This window comes from Cotesia typhae, unplaced genomic scaffold (assembly GCF_013202065.1).
Source record: "Cotesia typhae breed Kobodo isofemale line unplaced genomic scaffold, CoteBio_Ctyphae contig_4, whole genome shotgun sequence".
Classification (NCBI taxonomy): Eukaryota; Metazoa; Arthropoda; class Insecta; order Hymenoptera; family Braconidae; genus Cotesia; species Cotesia typhae.
This window is the reverse complement of record NW_027423748.1, coordinates 6,338,596-6,359,379: the sequence shown is the minus strand read 5'-3', so window position 1 is coordinate 6,359,379 and position 20,784 is coordinate 6,338,596. Positions and strand designations below refer to the sequence as shown.

The window sequence follows — 20,784 nt, the reverse complement described above, 5'->3', positions numbered from 1 at the left end:
AAATTAAATTTTGAGATAAGTACTCATTATTTATGAATTACAAAAAAAATTAGTCTAGCAGCGTTACACTAATTATTATTGATCTTATTAATTTACTCTAAAAAATGACGGATTAACTATTATCATGCATAAATAATTTTTTTTCTTGATGAATTTTGAATAGTGCAGCATAATATTTATCGAGTACAGTAACAATAAATATAGGTGTTACGAATATTGCAGAATTAGGCAATGCATGTAATTTTACTTGTAGATCGATATACATCAAAAACACATGTGTTAACTACACCTGAATAGTCTATTATGTAATCATGTATGTATGTATTTCAATATGCATATAATATTATATCTACATATTTTACGTATAGTGTAGGTAAATAGTATGGGTGTAATGAGTAATAAGTTATCGATCGGAATAAGAAATAGGGTTCTGTATACAGTTAAGAGAGGAAATTAAGTAGACGAACTTACACTAAATTAAATATTTACATTTATGTATATAATTGGATTTTCGTGTCATTATTAGGTACAAAATTTTTGCCAAAAATATTAGACTTGTAAAAAAAGTTTTTATTAAGAAGTTACTGTAATTATTTTTTTTCTTTTTTATTTTTATCAATTATTATTATTTTTTTGGCTTACAATTGCTAACACATCAATTATCGACTCATTTAGCAATCTATTTATTAAATTACTGTACTATCTATCTATCATCTTGTTATACATTATAAATTTTTTATATACTAACTACTGTAACTATTAACCCTGTTAATAGCTTAAGTTATTGGCTTTGTTTAAATAAATAAATAAATAAAAATAAAGAAGTTGTAGAAAATTTAATAGAAAAATCTTAATTTTGAAATTGCAGAATTTTTGTTAGTCTTAAAAAAAAAAAAAAAAAAAAATAGACGTTTTTTTGATAAAATTAAATTTTGAACAATTTTCATTTAAAAAATTTTTTATACAACCAATATTTCCGTCGTACAGAATAAATAAAAAAAATTACATGTATTTTTTAGCTTGTGATTAATATTTCTGAATTTTGTTAAGAAAAAAAATAAAATATAAACAAGGAAATTAATAAAAATATCAGTAATATTTTTTGTTTTTTAGTATCATCGTAATATCTATCGAAATTCGCTTCTGTAATATTGATAAATTTTTCCATAATTATTTTAAAAAAGAATTCGTTCTTTATCATCTCATTACTTTTTTTTTATTTTCATACAAAAACTCTACCTTCAATCTTAATATTTTACGATTATTTATTTCATCAAGGTTATTCTTTTACACAGTACAATAATTATTTGTTGTTTGAATTTTCGCTACATTTCTTTGTATTACATTTTACAGAATAGTAAGTAATAATCATAAAAATTAATGATAATAATATTGTTGTTGAGCAGGTATTTCCTTTCAGCGCCAATAAAAGAAATCAGTGTATACAGTAAAATATATAAATAATAATAAAAAAAAATTTAAGTTATTGTTTAAGTAGAGCAACACACTATAAATAGAACAAAAATAAAATTTTTAAAGATTTGAAAACGGGAATAATCATTAAACGCTTGATTTTAAAGATTTCTCAAATATTCATACTCATTATTATGTATTTTTTTATACATACACGTAGAATGAAGCAAAACGAAGAATATCCTGAATAAAAAGGTTCTCATTTTCAAAAGAATCTAATTTTTTCCACATTTATTTAAAAAATATTATTACCATTATACACTGAGAAAAACATTACACGACAAAGGCTCATGTAGCGGAAAAATAAATTATTTATAAGAGATTCTGTAAGTATAACAAAATCCCCTTAAAAAAAAAAAAAACAAACCAAACTGAGATTTAAATTTTAAAGTAAAGATATGTCAGAGTTGAAAGGCAAACTTCAAAAAAATTTAATTAAATAGCTATCAATCATTTTAATAAATATTATTAATCTCATTCATATGTTGAACCAATATTATATTTTTTGTGCCAAGATTTAATAATGAAAATTATTTGTGAAAATAGTTTCGTTCAAAGAAAACTATTTATCAATAAAACATCAATAAATAATTCTGAATACAAAAACGATCAAACATTAAATATTAGTAAAAAGTACAGTAAAACAAAAAATCGTTAAAATTTATTATTATTATTATTATCGATATTAAAATAGCTAAAAAAAAAAAAGAGAATAATTTACCCCTTTAGCGTGGAATATTTTGTTGAAGGCGATCAAATCAATGGGCCCATCACCGCACAATACATAAGCGACACTTTCAATTTGATCAATGAAGTCCGCTTGTTTGTCACTTCTGGCGAGTGAACCGAGAAAATAACAAAAAACAAAATAAAAAAAAATGGAATATATATCTATACATATACCCATAATATAATATAAATATAAAATAAAATGAAACTAGGATGAGAGACGGGGATGGAATTTTGACGTGACAGTCGCGCGAATGTACGTGACGACGATAGATCTGCACACTTGGCAAAATGGACAGCAAGCTAGAAAAGATATAGTAGAAAAATAAAATAGGAAAATAACTGCATTTGACCTAGCCCGCCGAATACTCTATGCTCTATTCTATCCTATCTATTCAATATACATATATATGCATTTATATGTATAGAACCTTTATTTGAATGATAAATAAAAAGTAAAATAAAATTCACTTACGTCAGTCGGGCTTTGAGGAACTCAATCCAGTCTTCTTGTTTGAGAAGCTCGTCTCTGTCTTGATCAAAGAGTATAAACAATTTCCCCAAGAGTACCTGAAAGTTCATAGACTGTAGTATCCTACTACTACTGCTACAACCACTACTAGGTACCAGTAACAGTTGGCTTTGAATTGTGAATCATCGCTACTCTAGATGTCTAGATTTTCTGTACCGTTCATATATAGATATATAGATATATATGTATACATGGACATTTACGTATCAGTATTATACATGAAACTACTGACGGTGTCTTGTAGAACGGTACTACGTGCACTTGTACACCGAGTTGTACTACTGCACTACTACTTTGCCGGAGAAACTGATACTTGTGTCTCTCTCGGAGCTACTACACACTTGCTATACTTTGCCAGTGCTATACATAATACTATTTAAAGTATAAAATACTATGCAACCACGATTTACGACTTACACACACAGATTGTTGGAAAAACTTACGGCACATTCCAGTTAAGACATTTCACCTTACTAAATCATTCACGAAATATCTTTCTTTTTTTTCATTTGTTTCCGGCACTTTATAAGATCCCTCGCGTGCTTGATGATTAACGAATACGTGACATTTATTAATACAACTCTATCTTGTTTGTTCACGGGTAAACGTTTGAATAAAACCTTATTTAAATCGACGAATTAACGATGTTTTTACTCAACTAAAAATACCATTTTTATGCTCAAGTGTTGTGATTTATTTTGTTCGATTTCATTATATTATCTGTATTATCGTTATTAGTTTGAAGGCATTTGTTGTGACATATTCGAGTGTTTTTTAGATTCTCAGGATCGTATTTCTGGAAAAATCTGGAAAAATCGATAATTATTGTCAATGAACTAAGAAGGGTAAAGTGATTGTAAATTATTGTGATAGCGTTCTACCTGAAAGAAAAATTAGTTCAATGGATCTGAATTTTTTCAGTGCTAATAATCGAGAATCAATATTTTAGTTTCAAATAACTAAACGTTATTTTTGCTCTTTATATTTGTTACGGATGAATAATTCACTTCTGGGAATTTATAATATTATTTGTGATAACTATTCAATAGATAGAAATCATATTTGATTATTATAATGAATAATTTAAAAGAGAAGTGAAAACAAATTTGATTTACTCTAGAAGAATATTATTCAACTTTTTATTAACATGCTTTTTTGTTTGTTCATTTTGATAATATCTATCAATTGTAGTCGGTCTTATGTTTGTTTAATTATATTGATTACCAAATTGTTTTTGTTTAATGAATTTGAAACCGCCAGAAAATGTCAAAGTAAAGACTCTGTCAAAATTGGAGCCTTTGATTTTGTCATTTAGAGTTTGCAAGTCAAAATTTATCATTTTCCTTACATAACTAAAATGGAAAAAAAATGTTTTTGAGTTTTGAAATTTTATTTTCTATATCTTTCAAGCAGCTTACCTGCAACAATGTCTACTATGTTACTTTTCGATAAATTTAATTTCTTAAAATGATTCGAGATTAAAGTTGGACATTTCCTAAATTGTAAATTTTTTTTTATTTTCGGCAAAATGATTACAAAAATTATTATTCAGATAAAATTTTCATCCATTTTAAAGAATACCTAATTCTGGCTGAAAATAGATAAAGCTCACTTCGTTCCCCAACTACTTCAATTTTTATTATGCATGGTAAAAAAATTCATAAAATTTGGATACAACTATATAGAGTAACAAAATCTTATAAATCATAGAAGATACAGGAAGATAACACTAATTTTATTAGTCTTAATAAAATGTCAAGTTGATTTAACTACAACAAGAGAACCTAATTCAACTACATTTGTTCTGTTTAAAATGTCCAGACGCTGAACAAGAGTTAATTAACGTTTCGAATAAGAATAGTTCAGATCAAATAATTTAATAATAACGGAAGCTGTTGTACTGATAGTAACGACTTTTTGAGAGGCCTTATTAAATTATTTTTACTTTAAAAAGGTATCATTTAATTGTCAACTCAATTTGAATTTTGTCAACACGGTCAGTAAAATACTGCGTATTGTTTTCGCCATGCTTAACTTTGAAAAATATTTATTTTGGGCGTCCATAAACTATTAAATTTCAATATTTATTTATTTTCCAGAAATTACTCCACCACGAAGGATAAATATTAATAAATAACAGGTTGAAAAATAAATACTGGGGACAAATATTTGATTTGATTTAGTGAGTGGGTGTGAAATGTTTTCACACAAGACTACCGTGGAATTTAAATTTTTCAGCATATTTGTTTATTTATCTAATAATCGTAAACTCAATCCCTTAAAAACGCAACTTGAATTATCTTTCGAAAGTAATGTTTATTTTTATCCTGAGCTGAAAATTAAATCAACTTGATGTAAAGAAACATTCATCAAAAAAATTTATTAGTTTTACTTAAAAACCTTATTTTCTTGGCTAGGATATTCTTGATTTGAAATTTCCTTTTTTTCAGTCGATAATTAAGTTCGATCCAACAATTATTGAACTTTAGTCGGCAAAGTTAAATTTTTCAGGCGATTATAATTCTAACAATTAAAATCTGCTCGATTTGATAAAATTTATTACTTCATGTACTGAAAAAAAAAAAAAATTCGCGATTTTCAGGTTTACTTCTTAATTAAAGCATGTGAAGCTCTCTTCCCAAATATTCTCTGTTGTACTAAAAAATATCCCTCGAAAGTATTTGAAAAAAAACTAGCAGAATAAAAAAAAATTTTTTGTTTACTAAGACATAAAATTGGAAAAAAAAAATTTTATTCAGAGTATGCAAATTCAGTGATGATATTTTAAGATCGATATACAATATTTTGCCGATAATAACTCACTTAGCGCTCGGACAAAATATGACGATAATTATGTTGTATCAATAAAACAACAATTTGATTGCAATAACAACTCAAAATTAACTTGTTAACTCTCACAACAAAATAATTTATCGCCGTAAAATTAAAGACCATAAAAATGATAGTATACTAAATCAATAATTACATAAAATAATTTTTATTACTCGCAATAAACGTCAATAGTGAAGAAATAATCAACACCGAAGCCCCATTCCATTATTGAATAAATGTAAATACCAATTACCCATTACAAACAATCATTCTTTTTTTATTGAGACTCCTTCGTTTATTTATTGTTCGACCCAATTTTTTTAGCCGCAAGAAACAAAAGAAAAAAAAAACAGTTAAATATTATTCATAATAAAGTTACCGCTTCGGTATTGATTTTGCGTGCGTCAGTAAAATAATTTCGTAATATAATTAAAATAAAATAACAATATTAATAATTATACAATAATGATAATAATAATAACAATAACAATGGAACCGTTTAATTTTAGCGAATCGTTTATTTAGACGATGAATTGCAAAATGGGTCAATACCATGGTCAAATCGGTAAGCCAATCTCTGCGTTTGGTTGTCGCCCTTTCTCAAATGTCGAACCACAAGTAGATTTGCCAACACACCAGACGGTTTAAACCGATACACACAAACCGCTGTTTACTTATACTAGTTACCAAGTATATAGTACCAGTACCAGTACCAGTATAGCTAGCGTGTGTTATTTGATCCCATTCTTGAACGAAACTCGAGCAAACCTCGTAATCGTGATGACGGCTCGAGTACCGCCGGCAATTATCATCCGATTATCCTGAATACAACTTTCGCTCGTATGCTACAGCTACGTCTTGGTTGCTTTTTGTTCTCCATAATAAAATATTAAAACTGAGTTAATGAGCCACTTTAATAATAATACGTGTGAACGCATGAATGCCGAAAAAAGGCCAACAATTCACCGGATCACAGACAATCTCAATTTATTATTATATTTTTTTTTTTTTTTTAAACGAAAATAAATAAAAAAACTAAAGCAAGATACACATACATATTTACACACAATACTTTAGTGTTTAATTTAAACTTGAGCCAATTTCGCTCGAATGTCAGCCATGACTGACAGACTAACCCATCAGCAAATGTATAATTAATGTTTACGTGTGGGCATACAGGTGTAGTGTGTAGTAGGTACAGTAATAGTATGTATGTAATATATTTGCAATGATATAAGATTTCTCGCAATGTGATGAGGCGCTCGAGGCGTCAAGGTCTCAAGCCTTAAGCGATCGAGCGCCTTGATCAAACACAGCCCTCAATCCTGAATAGATCGACTTCTCGATTCGCCTCAAGATATGTCGATCTATCTACACTAATATATAATCCAAATTCATACTACATACTATATACTACATACGACGTACGACATGTGTGTACCTATGTCTACATGAATGTATCAACTAAAACATATATGTATATGTATAATATAATATCTGTGCATATAGATTGTTGTCTAGTTTCTGGCATAGCTTGGAGTAAACCCATTACCGATCACGTAATCCACACGCCGTTGCGTTTTATATATTAAACTCAGTTTTGCTCTTATTATTATTATTATTATTATTATTACTACTGGTACTACTACTACTGCTATCGTTCTTGCTCGAGGTATCACTTTTGACGAAGGAGTAAAAAAGAAGGATGTAAGTTAGCTAGCTAGTTGTAAGTAACTTTGTTAAATAAGAGAGAATGGGTTTGCAAGCACGATCTATCGATTATTATTTAACGAGACCTCGACGATTGCCCGGGGGTTCCCACCAATTGCCTTCCCCTTACGGCAAACTCTCTTCTTCCTGTTGGAGCTCGAACTACCTTCGTTATCTCTCGGACGTGCCTTTGTAATGTAAGAGAGTACAATCATGTTACGAGAAGGAGATTTTAGAAATATAAAAACTTACAGTGTAATAATATTTTACAGCTGCGCCCTGCTTGCTGTTGATTTCCGTTTAAATCTCCCGCGAATTTTGGATTAGATTTTTTATTGAATTTTTATGCTTTTGGGTTATGGTTATTTTGGAAACTTTGTTGATGATTCGTGCAGGGAAGAAATGATCTTTATTGATCAAATTGGGTTTTAGTTTTAGATTTCAAAAAAATTATTTGTTGTTGATTATTCAATTTATTATTATTGGAATTAATTTTTTTTTCGCGTTGATTTGAAATATTTAGTTAATTATTGAAAAAAATTAAACACTATTAATTGAAATTTTTATTTTCCATTAATATAATTCAAACATTTTTTCTTTCGAAGAAACAATTATTTTCTGTGATAGTAGGAACAAAAATTACACCTGACAATTTTTTTTATTTATTTAACAAATCGGGGATTTTTTTTTTTAAAAGAACCTAAAAACTGTTGGTTGTTGATTAATTCCCGTATCATTTATTTCCTGTAATTAATTGACGCCATTGACATTAATGTTCAAATAGTATTAGATTGTGAACAATCGAAGTTTTTACTCGATTGTTGTGACATTTTCAACCAGGAACACGAATTACTCGATAGGTTGAATAAAATAAATTAAATGAGGTTGATTTTTACCAGATAACGAGTTAAAAACTCCCCGAGTAGAAAAGTAAACAAATTGTCCAATTAAATTATCATTGTTTATTTACTACTGAATTTAAATGAAATGTTTCGCTTTATAAAAACATCAGGGGTAGGGGCAAAATAGAGTAGAAGAGGCAGCATGGGGTATCTTAAAAAGTTAGTTAAAAATTTTTTTTCCAAAAAGCTTTTTTAAACTTTAAAGATAGATTTAATTACATTTCTAAACTCGAAAATTCTCAAAATAAATAATCTTTTTAAAAAATAAAAAAATATTTTTTTGCAACATTTTATTTACATGATTAGATATAAATTTGATCTCAATCTTGAACTTTTAAAAATTCATGAGATCTCAAGTACTTATAATTTTCCATTAAAGAAATAATTTTTTACTAACTTATCCAGAATTATTTATACTGATTAAGAAGTTAGCTTGACACAAAAAATTTTTTTTGAACTAAAAAAGAATTTAAAAGAAATAATCTTGGATGAAGAAAAAAAAGTTCTTGATTCAAGACAATTTTTTTTGTTCAAAAATAAGTTTTTGCTTGGCTAAAGATAATCAGTTTCTTCAAAATTCTTTTCTTTCTAAAAGATTTTTCAATTGAGCCAAGTTAACTTTTTTATCGGTGTAGAATGATTCGGTGTTTTAAAACTGCTCCAATTCATCTCAAAAACGCTTTTATCTGTCACCGATTAAAAATAAGTATACTAAAAAAAAAAGTTAATTTAATTTCAGAAAATAATCTTGAAGGTTAAAGTAGCTTCGACTACAAAAAAACTTTTTGCTTTATCAAATAATTTTTATTGTGATAATAATATGTCATATTATCACAAATTCATTATGCAGCGATAAAAATGTATTTGAACCTCAAACATTGTAAGGTAAATTCTAAAATGTTCTATTTACTCTAAATACAATAAAATAATGATTTATTATATTTGGGTCCCCGAGAACTGAGCATTTTCTCAAGTACTCTTATTTTGCTACCACACTCCCCTTATTCATCGCTTCTTTTGTTTGACAGAAAATTTAACTGATAAGAGCTGAAATTTTCTGAACGCTTTCGTAAATTACTACCTACATGATGCAGCATTCACACAGGAACATAAATTGATTTAATTTTCTGGTGACAAAGTAACAATCAAAGAGAAATAAAAATTTTTCAGATAAAGTTGACATGACATTTTTATTAAAAATTCTGGGCGTGAACTTTTGTATAAAAAAATTGAATATTTATGCCATAAAAATGAATTTAATTGTTTCTTTTTTAAAAATAATTCTTTTGCGAAAATATAAAAGTTGAATTAAACAATATTTTTGTTTAACTAAAATATATCATGATTGATACTTCTTCGATTATATTTAGATTAAAATTAATTCCACAGCGTTCAAATAAATGAGTTCTACCGTAAAGTGTAGTTTGTAGATTTAGTTAACCGATATCTTTAAAAAAAAAAAAAAAAACCTTTTGTTAGATTTGATTAATATAAGAGGATATATTTTATATATTTTAGTATGAGATATTAAATTCTTTACGGGTTGTAGCATTGGTATCAGTTGCAGCGGTTTATTTTTTAGGGGCAGTAAAAAAAACTGGGAGCTAGTCGGATACTTTTTTAATTTGGTTAACGGAGGTACTGATGTGATAATAATCTGGGATGAATAAATAATAAATTACCTCATCTTGAAAGAGCTTCCTGAAAGACTCCCGACTGTACTTAGGCGATCCCTCGAGTTTCAAGAGCTCCAAGCACTCCTTTAGGGTGGTGCTTCTTCGTCTCTCAATCAAACACTCCTCCTCCATTGAGCTCATGCACTCTGCACGGATCTCGTAACTTGGCATCGTAAAGTCTCCCTCAGGTAAACGTCTCTTTACTCCAACTCTCTACTCTCTTACTAAGTTCTCTTGTTCACTAAAACTCACCCTGTAACACGTCGAGGACTAAATTGAGTATACATGCGGTGATAGTAACTTACATTAGTTAATTTAGACACTGTTATTGCGATTGTGACTGACATTTTATTATTCTTGTTATTTTTTTAAATTATTATTATATTTTTTAATTTTTTATTGAAATTTAATAGTCTCTTAAGAGGCTATAAGAAGAATTGAATGTTCTACAATTTTTCAAGGGATTGACGTAATGACAATTGACTTCTTACTTTAAAAGACATTTGACAAATCATTTTTTTATCATTGGAACGAATAACGTCATAAGTAAGAAAATTTCTTGCTACATCCGCTTAGTCTTTTTTTTTTATTTAAACTTCATAATAATAATTATCCGATAAGTCTACCCGACATAAGATTTTTGTCTGAAGATGGTTAAATTATACTTCAACATAAAAAAATTACTCTCATAATAATGCAATCAGTTAAACCTTCAATCATCCCTCGTTTATGCTTACTTATATAAACTAAAACGAAGGTACACTTATAAAAAAATTTGCTTGACTCACGAGCCAAAATTTTGAACACCGTTTTGAAAAAAATGATTCTCTTGAATCAAGAGAATAAATTCGTGAGGTAAGAAATTGTTTTTGATCTAAGAAAATTTTTTTGTTTTAAGAATTTATTCTCTTGGCTTTCAAATGGTACGTCGCAGCGCGGAGTGGCGTAAGAGATTAAATTTTACAGAAGATAATTGTAGTATCGGAAATACTGGATAGGATATTGATGTTGTTAATATCTAAAAAGGATATCACAGGTCAGGTAATTTAAGTGTTGTGTTTATTAGGAATGAATACAGAGGTCTGTCTACAATGAATAGTTCTTCAGGACTGTCTTCTCAAGTCCTTTTTCTTAATTACTCTACCTACTACTTGGGCCTCTCATCCCACTCAATCATACTTTTACAATGCGCAAAACTAACTTAAACTTAAAGTTCCCACGCATTTCCAAAATACTTTTAAAATTCACTCTCACAATTTTACTTACAACAATCTTACCTATCTGTCAAAACATCTGCAAACAGCATGTTCGACGTACTTACTTAAATCTTATAATTTACGATACCCTAAACCCTTGGTTACAAAAGTGAAATCTCTACAGTGATCATAAAACTAAAAAAAATAAGTTACAGTCTATTTTACAACTCTACATAATAAAAAATTTTTAATTTATTATCTGATAGATAACAATATCAATAAAGAAATATAAGCTAATTTTAAAGGAATGTCATTTTTGAAGCATGAACGTTACTATTGTGATTATAACTAGCTCAAAGCACAATTTTGTGATGGCTCGCAAGGGTACTCTAATAAATAAATATTTCTAAAATTAAAATACATTTGATATACTTTGAAAAATTGAAAAAAATATATATAACACAAACACATATATTTAAAACAAAATTTACTAGTCTTTTATCCGTCAAAATTATTTTTTGAACTTATTTTTGGATATTTTGTAGTTTTTTACAAAGTATACCACAGAAAATAAAATTTTCATCATTGCAGAGGCTCGCTTTGCTTACTTAATTATTTCTAGACTGATTTCCTAGCCATTTAATAAAAAAATCATTTTTTTTTATTATCTTGCAAAGTTAGTTAAAGTTTACTAACTATGCAAGATAATAAAAAAATTAAATTACTAATACAACATTTGAAAGTTATTTTTTGTATTTCTTACTGTAAATCGTGTAAATAATAATTTTTATAAGTTTTAATACATTTTAAATAAAGTGATTGAAAATAGTTTTTTTAGTTTATTGTAGCTTCTACAATTATTTACGCTATAAATATTAATCGAAAGGTTTAATTGTTGGTTTGTTCGATTACTCTTAAAATAAATAAGGGAGAGAAAAAAAGTGATTGAAAAGTAAAAAGTTTAAAGCCAAAAAAAAAAAAAAAGGGAAGTGAGTTAAGACAAATTGAAAGTTCAAGTGCTAGAGTGATGAACTTGGTGAGTCGAGTCGGTAGCAAACACACTCAGAGTACCCAATGAATCGGGGCAGACGATAGACGAATAACGCGGGGTAACTGTGGGATGGGAAAGGGGCATGGGTATGGAGAAAGGGGTGCACAAGTAAACCCAAGTATACCGGAAGGGAAGCATTTCAAATAAAACAAACCAGAAAGTTGAATCACTAAAAAAGGTTAAATCTAAAAAACCTTTTTCGTTCCACGAGAAATTACTCTGGTGTCACTGGATTTTATTTAGTTTTGTTTTAGTTTTTATAAATGAATTGACGCGTTCATCATATAGTTGAGTAGATGCGCAAGAAATTCCACCGATCACCTATCACACTCTATTTATTGTCGATTTAGATTTTGTTTGTTATTTATTTCCCTCGAAAGTCTATTCTAGTTTATTTTCAATTCTACTTCAACAATTATTTTTATTATTGTTTTGTTCAGTTGTTTATTTTTTATTATTCGAGGGAGCCTGCGGGGGTGGCACAACTCTATTCGGTTTACTATTAAACGCGTTGTAGACCATTGAATTCCCGAGGATAAATCGAATCACGCAATTCGCGAAAGAATTGCGTCACTACCAGACACCTTTTCATGCTCACGTCACTAAAAATATTTGAATGTCGAAAATTACACGGAGTGGTGGAATTTCGTCGGAAAATCACAGTTTGAGTGACAGCGATCCGAGATTGGCTATATAATGCCTGTATATATTTATTTATATCTTGTTGTTATATTACTATATAATATAATATAATACGGTTGAGGGCTGACTCGGTACGAGTACTTTTTACGCGTGCACGTAAGAGAGGTAAACCGTTGACGAACTGAAAGGAAAATAAAAAAGAGAGATGAACAAGTTTATAAAAGACGAGCGGAGATCTGGGATATTATTGGTAGGGGAAGAATATACATCTAAGGATTCTTGATATATATATATATATATATATATATATATATATATATATATATATATATATATATATATATATATATATAAGATGCCTTTCACTTTTTGATAACTAAACGTGGCCTCATCTCGCTCAACCGATTTTTAATCATTGCTTGGCAGTCGATAGTCGACTATCGACAAATCTGGATCGTTTATTTTTATTTTGATTTTGGAATAAATTATTTTTCTTAATGTTTACTATAATTTTTTAATGGATAATATTTTTTATTATTCCAAAAATTGCTGTTTTATTATTCAAAAAAAGTTTCTTAAGAATATTATCATTAATAATTTATATATAAGGCTCTTAGGGAATTAAGGCTTCAGGATCTAAAAATTTGATAAATAAATAAATAAATAAATAAAAAATAGATTTATAATTTGTATAAGTCAAATTTTTTTTAAATTCATTTTAAATCATTTCAATCCCTTTTTTTTTAAATTAGGATTTTGGCCCTTTGTTAATTAATTCAATTATACTGATTACACGGAAAAAAGAAAACTGAAAAAATTACAGTTTCAGTAATAAAAAATTACAGTTTTCTTTACGACGGACCACGTTTACATTATATAATGTAATTTTTCCATTTTTCTTTTTTCCGTATAAAGATTAGTTACTTTAGAATCAAGCATTGTTATCAACCGAAGGAAAAATATCTTAAATCAGGAACATTAAACTCAAGAAAAGCTCTTCTTTATAATCTGATTTTTCTGGTCTACAATTATTTTTCGTAAAATTTGATCTCTTGAGATTTAAATGTAAATATTGAAGACAGTTGTTGACTTTTAGAATTTTACTTCTTCAATTTGAATGTAATTAAATAAATAAAATTGAAGGATAAAAAATATCAAGAAAATTTTTATGTTAGTATAAGCTTTTTTTTGACAATTAAAAATTTTTTTATCATTTAAAAATTATTTAACGTATTAAAAATTAATATTCAAGTAATTCTAGTATAAATAAAAATACATGGAATTAAGTATAATTACTTTGGTTACAAAATTCCCTTAATATAAAACTTATCATTTTACATTTTGCAGCAATAAAATTGCCAGTATTTTCAACATCTCAAATTGTAATTCACCGGTCATTATTCTGTGGTGTTATACGACATGCAATTTTAAAAAATAAATTTTCACTTTGTAAATTAATTGTATCGCTTGAATAAATTATATCCCAACGAATTTAAAATTAAACTGAATATAACTTATTTTATAATAAATTAAAACACATACTAGAGAAAATTTTTACATAATAAATAAATAAAATTTAGCATAAATCGATGCATAAATTAAACGGTAGATTATTTATAATAGGTGAAGTATTTTTCAAAATACTTTTTTATATTAAATAGAAAGAGAATTAAATTTCACACATAGTCTAGCGGCAATAAAAAATATATTTGATGGCCCAGCGGCGCTAATACCGCAAGAGATATTAGACCCGAAAAATATAAAACAAACTCCGCAAAAACGTTGTTAATTTATTTTTTTTGTTATTTATTTAAAAAATAATAATAATTTTTTCCCAGATAGGCATTTTCCATTTTTTCAGGTTAATTAATATTCGGGTTAAGAGTGACGGTGTTTTTAAGAGGCCGGTCGTTTTCTCGCCGCTTAGTTGTGGGACGGTAAGTGTGTAAAAGAGTATGAGAGTGCTGGAGAACTAACCAAGTTTTGAAAATGAAGACGAAACTCACAGCTTTTGCCTTTCGCGCTCTTTCTCTTTTTCTCTTACTCACTTTCTCTTATCTGAGCTCCGTCTTTTTCTCTATATATATATATATATATATATATATATATATATGTATACATGTGTATGTATATATAGATATGTATACAGTACGAAAACAAAGTTTATTCGACCACCGAGGCGTTCTCAAGTAATAACGATGTCCCATAGCAATTTCACAGAAAACTGCTTTATTGCGAACTCGTAAATCGTAATACTTTACAAGATTTCTCGTAAAATCTCTTTTTACTCATTTTCTTTAATCACGTGAAAGAGATTAATTAATCAGGGCCAGATTTTTTTAATTATTCCTTCACACTAACAATTATATTTTTCTCTTTCGTTTTTACTTTTTACTTTTATTTTAAGGCACTTTCTTTTTTATACATAACTTATAGGTATATTTCTCGCTTATTTATTATTCATTTACAGATTTTACTGTTTTGAAATAATTGTTATTTGTTAATGAAGAAAGTTTATATGATAAAAAATTTTATTTTACTTCATTAATTAGCTCATTAAATTTTTTATTGATACCTTTTTTACACATGATATGAAATCGACTTGTTGATATGTTATTCAAGTAATAATCGTGAATAATATCTATTATTAGAAAACAATATGCGCACCTTTATATACTAGCAGTGAGAAGCGTAGCTACTTACTACATTTCTTCTTAAAAGTTCTTCAATTTTTTTTTTTTTTTTTTTTTTTTTATTGACTCAATGTGCTATGCTTAAAAATTTATAAGAAATCGGTTAATATTTAAATTACGATGAATGACGGCAAGGACATTGAAAAAACCGAAGCGTGTTGTTTTAACCCGCATCAAGTGTCTTCTATAGTTAACGCCGTAAATGAACTATTCTTTTTTGTAGTCATTTTTTACACGTTTTATGGTGTATTAAAATCTACAGGTTGCTTATGACATCAAAGCATTGTTCACAGTTGAGGTCTGTTAAAATATCGCACTTGGTTTTAGAATGGATGTCAAAAATTTGTTGACGGTATTTTATAAATAACTGAATGTACGGAAAAAAAAAGTAAATCGCGAACTTTTAGAGAATTTAATTTCCTACTAAGACGGTTTTGCAAATGAAATCACTCAGATTGACATTTCTTAAGATATAGAACGTTGATTTTTTTCGTAATATGAAAAGTTTGACTCAATAATCCTCAAAAATTTATTATAAGATTTTTGGTACAAGTTTCTTGGTATAAGATTTTTTTTCTTCAATTGTGAATTTCTTATTAGTATAAAAACTATGAAACACCACTGTAAAAATAGTCAGGGGTAAAACTAATAATTTCCCGAATTTTTTAAAATTTTCAATTTTTTTTAGCTGGAAGTTAAAAAATTTATGATTAAAATTTTTCGATTTATTGGAATGTTTGTTCGTTTGTACTCACATATTTATTAATTAATATTGAAAATAATAATAATAATTTAGTATTAATAATGATAGTTCTGTGAATATGAATATAAATGAAAACATGAAATTACGTGCAATAGTAATGCAGAATACCTTCGTATTAATTAAATATTCAAAACAAGCGAGATCACATTTTTTTTGTGAAATTTGTTTTTCCTTTGTATTGGACATGTTTTAAATGTTTAATAAAAATCCGCATAACATCAATATAAATTCTCTTTAATTTTTATCATTGTTTTAGTTATTTTTTTTTTTTTTATAGTATAATTGTTTTTTATCGAATCGACACTTTTGTTCCGAAAAAAAAAATTTATTTATCAAATTTATGTTTTTCACTTAATTCTGCTTTTTATTTCAACAATATATGTATATATTATATTAAATTCAAGGCAGTATATTTAAGCAAAGTTGAAAAAGTTTAAAACTTAATTTGTTCAAGGTGTTCTTTAAACCTTTTTCGTTGCCCAACCAGAAGAATTACAAAAAAATTAGTACTATTAAGTAAAGTTAATATTACCTACTTCAAAGAAAATTATTTAAAATTTTCTAAATTGAATAATCATAAAACGAAATGAAAAAAAAAAAAAAAAAGGTTGTTTAATTAATAAAACGAAAATAATCTAATTACAATTTGGATTTAATTAATCAGAATAAAAAGTACCGGATGGATTGTAGTAAGTGGATACTTAGTATTAAATATTTAATAACATATTAATTAGCAGCTTAATTTCATTCTGAATTCATAAAGGTGTTATTAACGTTATTATCATTATTTTTATTCAAATACAAATAATATTGAATTAAATTATTCAGATACGTAATCAAATGAATTATCTGTACATTTATAGAATCATTTACCAACAAACTACCCATAAATTTATTAGAAACGAGCCTAAGAATCGACAAGCTCAGATTAACAGTACAAAACTTTGCAAATTTAATTTCAGCAGTTCAAAGGCTTTCAAATTTAGTTCAACATCAACGGAACCATGTAAATGCCCGTCGATATCGAATTAATGGGTACATTTAATGGATACAAACAAATATATAAGTGTTTTCCGTTTCTATTTTTTTTTTTTAAACAAAATAGCTTCGTAATTACTCCAGCAGAAAGTTATAAAATAAAAAATCATCAGGAACACAAAAGAGAATTTATGAAAATAAGCCTAAAAAGGGGCCTGAACTTTAGCGGTCGATCTGAACTTATTGACAGTCGTTACCTTAATTCGAGAACCTCGAAACTCACATTTACAAAATTCAACAGAACCCGCTAAAAAGTATAATAGCGTAAAAGTTTGAAGCAAGGGTTGGAAGAAGCTTAAAATATTTATTTAATTAAACTTTTGTTATTACTTACTGGCGATCCTCCATTGAAAACTGCCAAAGTATGAAGGAGTCGAGACTCGTGCAACCCCGAGGGATTTTGAATCATCCTTTGTGAATCTACTCATTGATTGCGCTAATACCGAACATGATTTTTTTTTTTAGTGATAAAAATAAATTAATTTTTTCTACTTGAGGCTACGATGACTTTAAATATCATAATATATATAATACAAAAAATATAAATATTATAAGCATTTTATATTAAAGAGATTTATTATTTTTACAGGCAAGATATTTTTAAAATATCAACGTCCCGGGACTTTATAAACGTAATGGCTTACGACTTCTATGGGCGCTGAGAGAGACAAGTCGGACACAATAGTCCGCTGCATCCCTTAGAGAGTGTAACCAGCTATCAAAAGAAACTTACCATGGTAAGAAAACAAACTTTTATTTCATATGATTAACTCATATTCATTTTTATTTATGTACACATTTATATATTTAAATATACTTGTAACTTATATTTATATTTTTATATATATTTTTTTAGTTTTACTTATAAGTATAGCACTCTTTTTATAATTTATAATGATTGCACATTGAACGTTACAATGAACATTGAATATTGGGAATCTGTGCAAGTCAAAACAATACTCTAATTAAATTTCAAGTCTAGATATAAAAATGCAATTCTCCAAAGCGCCCATCGGACCGGGCGAGTAACAGTTAGTATATATATATTTCTTCTGTGCGTGGGTTTGTCGCTGAACTTCTCCTAAACGGCTGGACCAATTTTAATGAAATTTGTTGTGTGTCTTCAGGTGGATTTGGGAATGGTTTAGATCCACAGGAAAATGTTTATTTAATCAATTTTTTATTTCTAAAATGTTGTTGATATTGGATTCGGCAGACAGGATTGTGATCGGAGTATCGAATATTCCAAAATATTTTATTTTAATTTCGGTGTGACCCGATAATGGGCGCAGCGATCAGATTCAAGAAAATTTTAAGTTATTGTGGTAAAATCAATTACGTGCTGATCGAAATATAACATCGTAATAACGTTTTAATAACAATTTTCATCTAAACAGTCGAAAATGTAACAGATGATTCAAATAAGCTAAAATTTTTAAATTTAAGACGTGTGTACAGGACAACGTCTGTCGGATCCGCTAGTTATAAATAAACTACATAGATCATACTGATTTAAAAAGCAAACTGTCTTTTAAAAATGTCATCAGTGTTGAAACTAGTATTTTTCCATGATATTTATGTGTAAATATTGTTCTAAATATTAGTGTTATAGAAAATAAATAGAGACAATTTTATTTGAAAAAATTCCTTGAATTTGTAAGGCGAGTGTAGAGCACAACCTCATCCGCTTCGCTTACGAGGCGTGCAAAATCAATTTCATTTATCTTAATAATTATTTTAAACTTCTGTTTTAAAACTAAAAATTGACTACCTGTGAAGCTTAATTACAAATAATTTTGGAAGTTTGTCAGTCCATAGCTTCCGAATTAAACAACTTAATTAATATCAATTGGAATAATCAGCAATTAACTGTTTTGTAAATTGAACAAAAATCCCTACCTGCATTCGAGAGGTGAAAAAATATCGTCCGCTCAGAGAAGCATACAAATGAATGCTCATATTTATAATTGGAGTGGATTGAATCACCGAAGATCGTAGATTGTCAACTAAGTGTATCCAGAGTAGTAAATATTAAATATTAAACATTAAACATTAAATATTGGTGAAGTATTTGATCAGATTTCGAATGAACATCCCACTAGAAAATTAAAGTGTACTCTCATAACGCTCTCATCTTCAAGTGCACTCTCTGCAAGTGAAGCTTTATCGTATAATAATCGTAATATTTCTCTTTTACGAGCCTTTAATCCTCATACCCATTGCGGCTATATATCTGTAAAGCGTACCGCGTACTACCTACAATCTTTCATTGTTTATACAGATTACTTTTAGTTATTGCAAATACGACTCTCACAAGAATTAGACGCTGAACAAAGCAGATCAATAAAAAAAAAAATAAAAGTTTAAACAATAAAAAGTGTCTTTCTATTCTACAGAATAGGTTAAATTAAATGGACTCGTCTGAGAGCAAAATCAATTATCCGAATTGTATAAGGTCAGTAAGCAGAGTTCAATCGTCGAAACACTAGTTCATATATCTATATCTAATATGTGAACGAAATATCAGAGAGAAGAGTAATGATCAAAATCGAACCGCAGAATCGAGAAAATTTAAAGCATCGAGTACTATTTTACGCCGGATATATTTTTACTCATGCCTTTTTACCGATTTAAAAAAATGTTTGTTCATTTATTATTACTCGTTTTCTTTTATTTTATTTTATTATTTTCTTCTAACGCCCTTGCCATCTTCTTTACTCGGCACAACTACTCCACTCCACTCTACCAGCAGGCGATATTTTTTTACTCGATATCGGGAACTTGGATATTTCATATTTTTTATGGTTTTTTATTGTTGCTTTTTTTTTATTAATATTATTCAATATTTTACAGTGGATTAAAGTGTGTATTAAATTGAGTATTTCTTCATCGATTTATACAAACGTTATCAGAAAACAGCCGCCGGCAGTGTTTTGCCATACGTACGGCAATTCAATCTGATGCAGCGGGCATTGTTTTATCGCTGGATCGCGGATCGCATACTTGATTTATATCGATGCAATTATTATAATATTTGGTGGCAGTAACACCATAAATAAGCTCGAAAGCGGGAAAAATTGTAAGAAGGAAGAGCTTAAATTATTGTTATGATTGTTATCATATTTTTGAGTTTTATTTTTCAGCGTTTTCGTTGGAGCGCATTTTTTATTCATAACCGACGGGAAATTCAACACTTGTTTTTATACTTTTTTCGTCAACGTTATTATTATTTACTTTCTCTCCATACATAATACTTTTCACAATTTAAACCATTTTTTACTCGTATGCTATTTGTAATCGTAAATATCCGTCAAACGTAATATAAAACTACGTTTTTAACAACGCTACGTTACTTTTTTGACCGAGATTCAATAAAGCAAATAGAGAACTGATGTCGCAAAAAAATAACTTTATTAATTTTTTATTAAAAAACTACATTTTTTATCGATTTATCCATTTTCAATGGATTTTGGGAATTTATGAAGTATTGTTTTATATTTTTTTTTTTGAAGTCTACGCATTGGAGATTACAGGAAAAATATTAAAT

The 20,784-nt window shown here is 27.8% G+C and overlaps 1 protein-coding gene across 1 annotated transcript in view; it reads right to left on the bottom strand.

The window, feature by feature from the left end:
* Positions 1-17,696, bottom strand: part of Nox (NADPH oxidase) — a 47,387-nt gene extending 29,691 nt beyond the window's left edge. Inside the window, exons 1-4 of the mRNA XM_074242561.1 lie at positions 17,572-17,696; positions 9,861-10,107; positions 2,678-2,772; positions 2,195-2,306 (exon numbers count right to left, since the gene is read on the bottom strand). Coding sequence (XP_074098662.1) covers positions 2,195-2,306; positions 2,678-2,772; positions 9,861-10,025 — 372 coding nt within the window. The 5' untranslated portion in view covers positions 10,026-10,107; positions 17,572-17,696. The remainder of the gene's footprint in view (positions 1-2,194; positions 2,307-2,677; positions 2,773-9,860; positions 10,108-17,571) is intronic.
* Between the last annotated feature and the right edge of the window lie 3,088 nt (positions 17,697-20,784).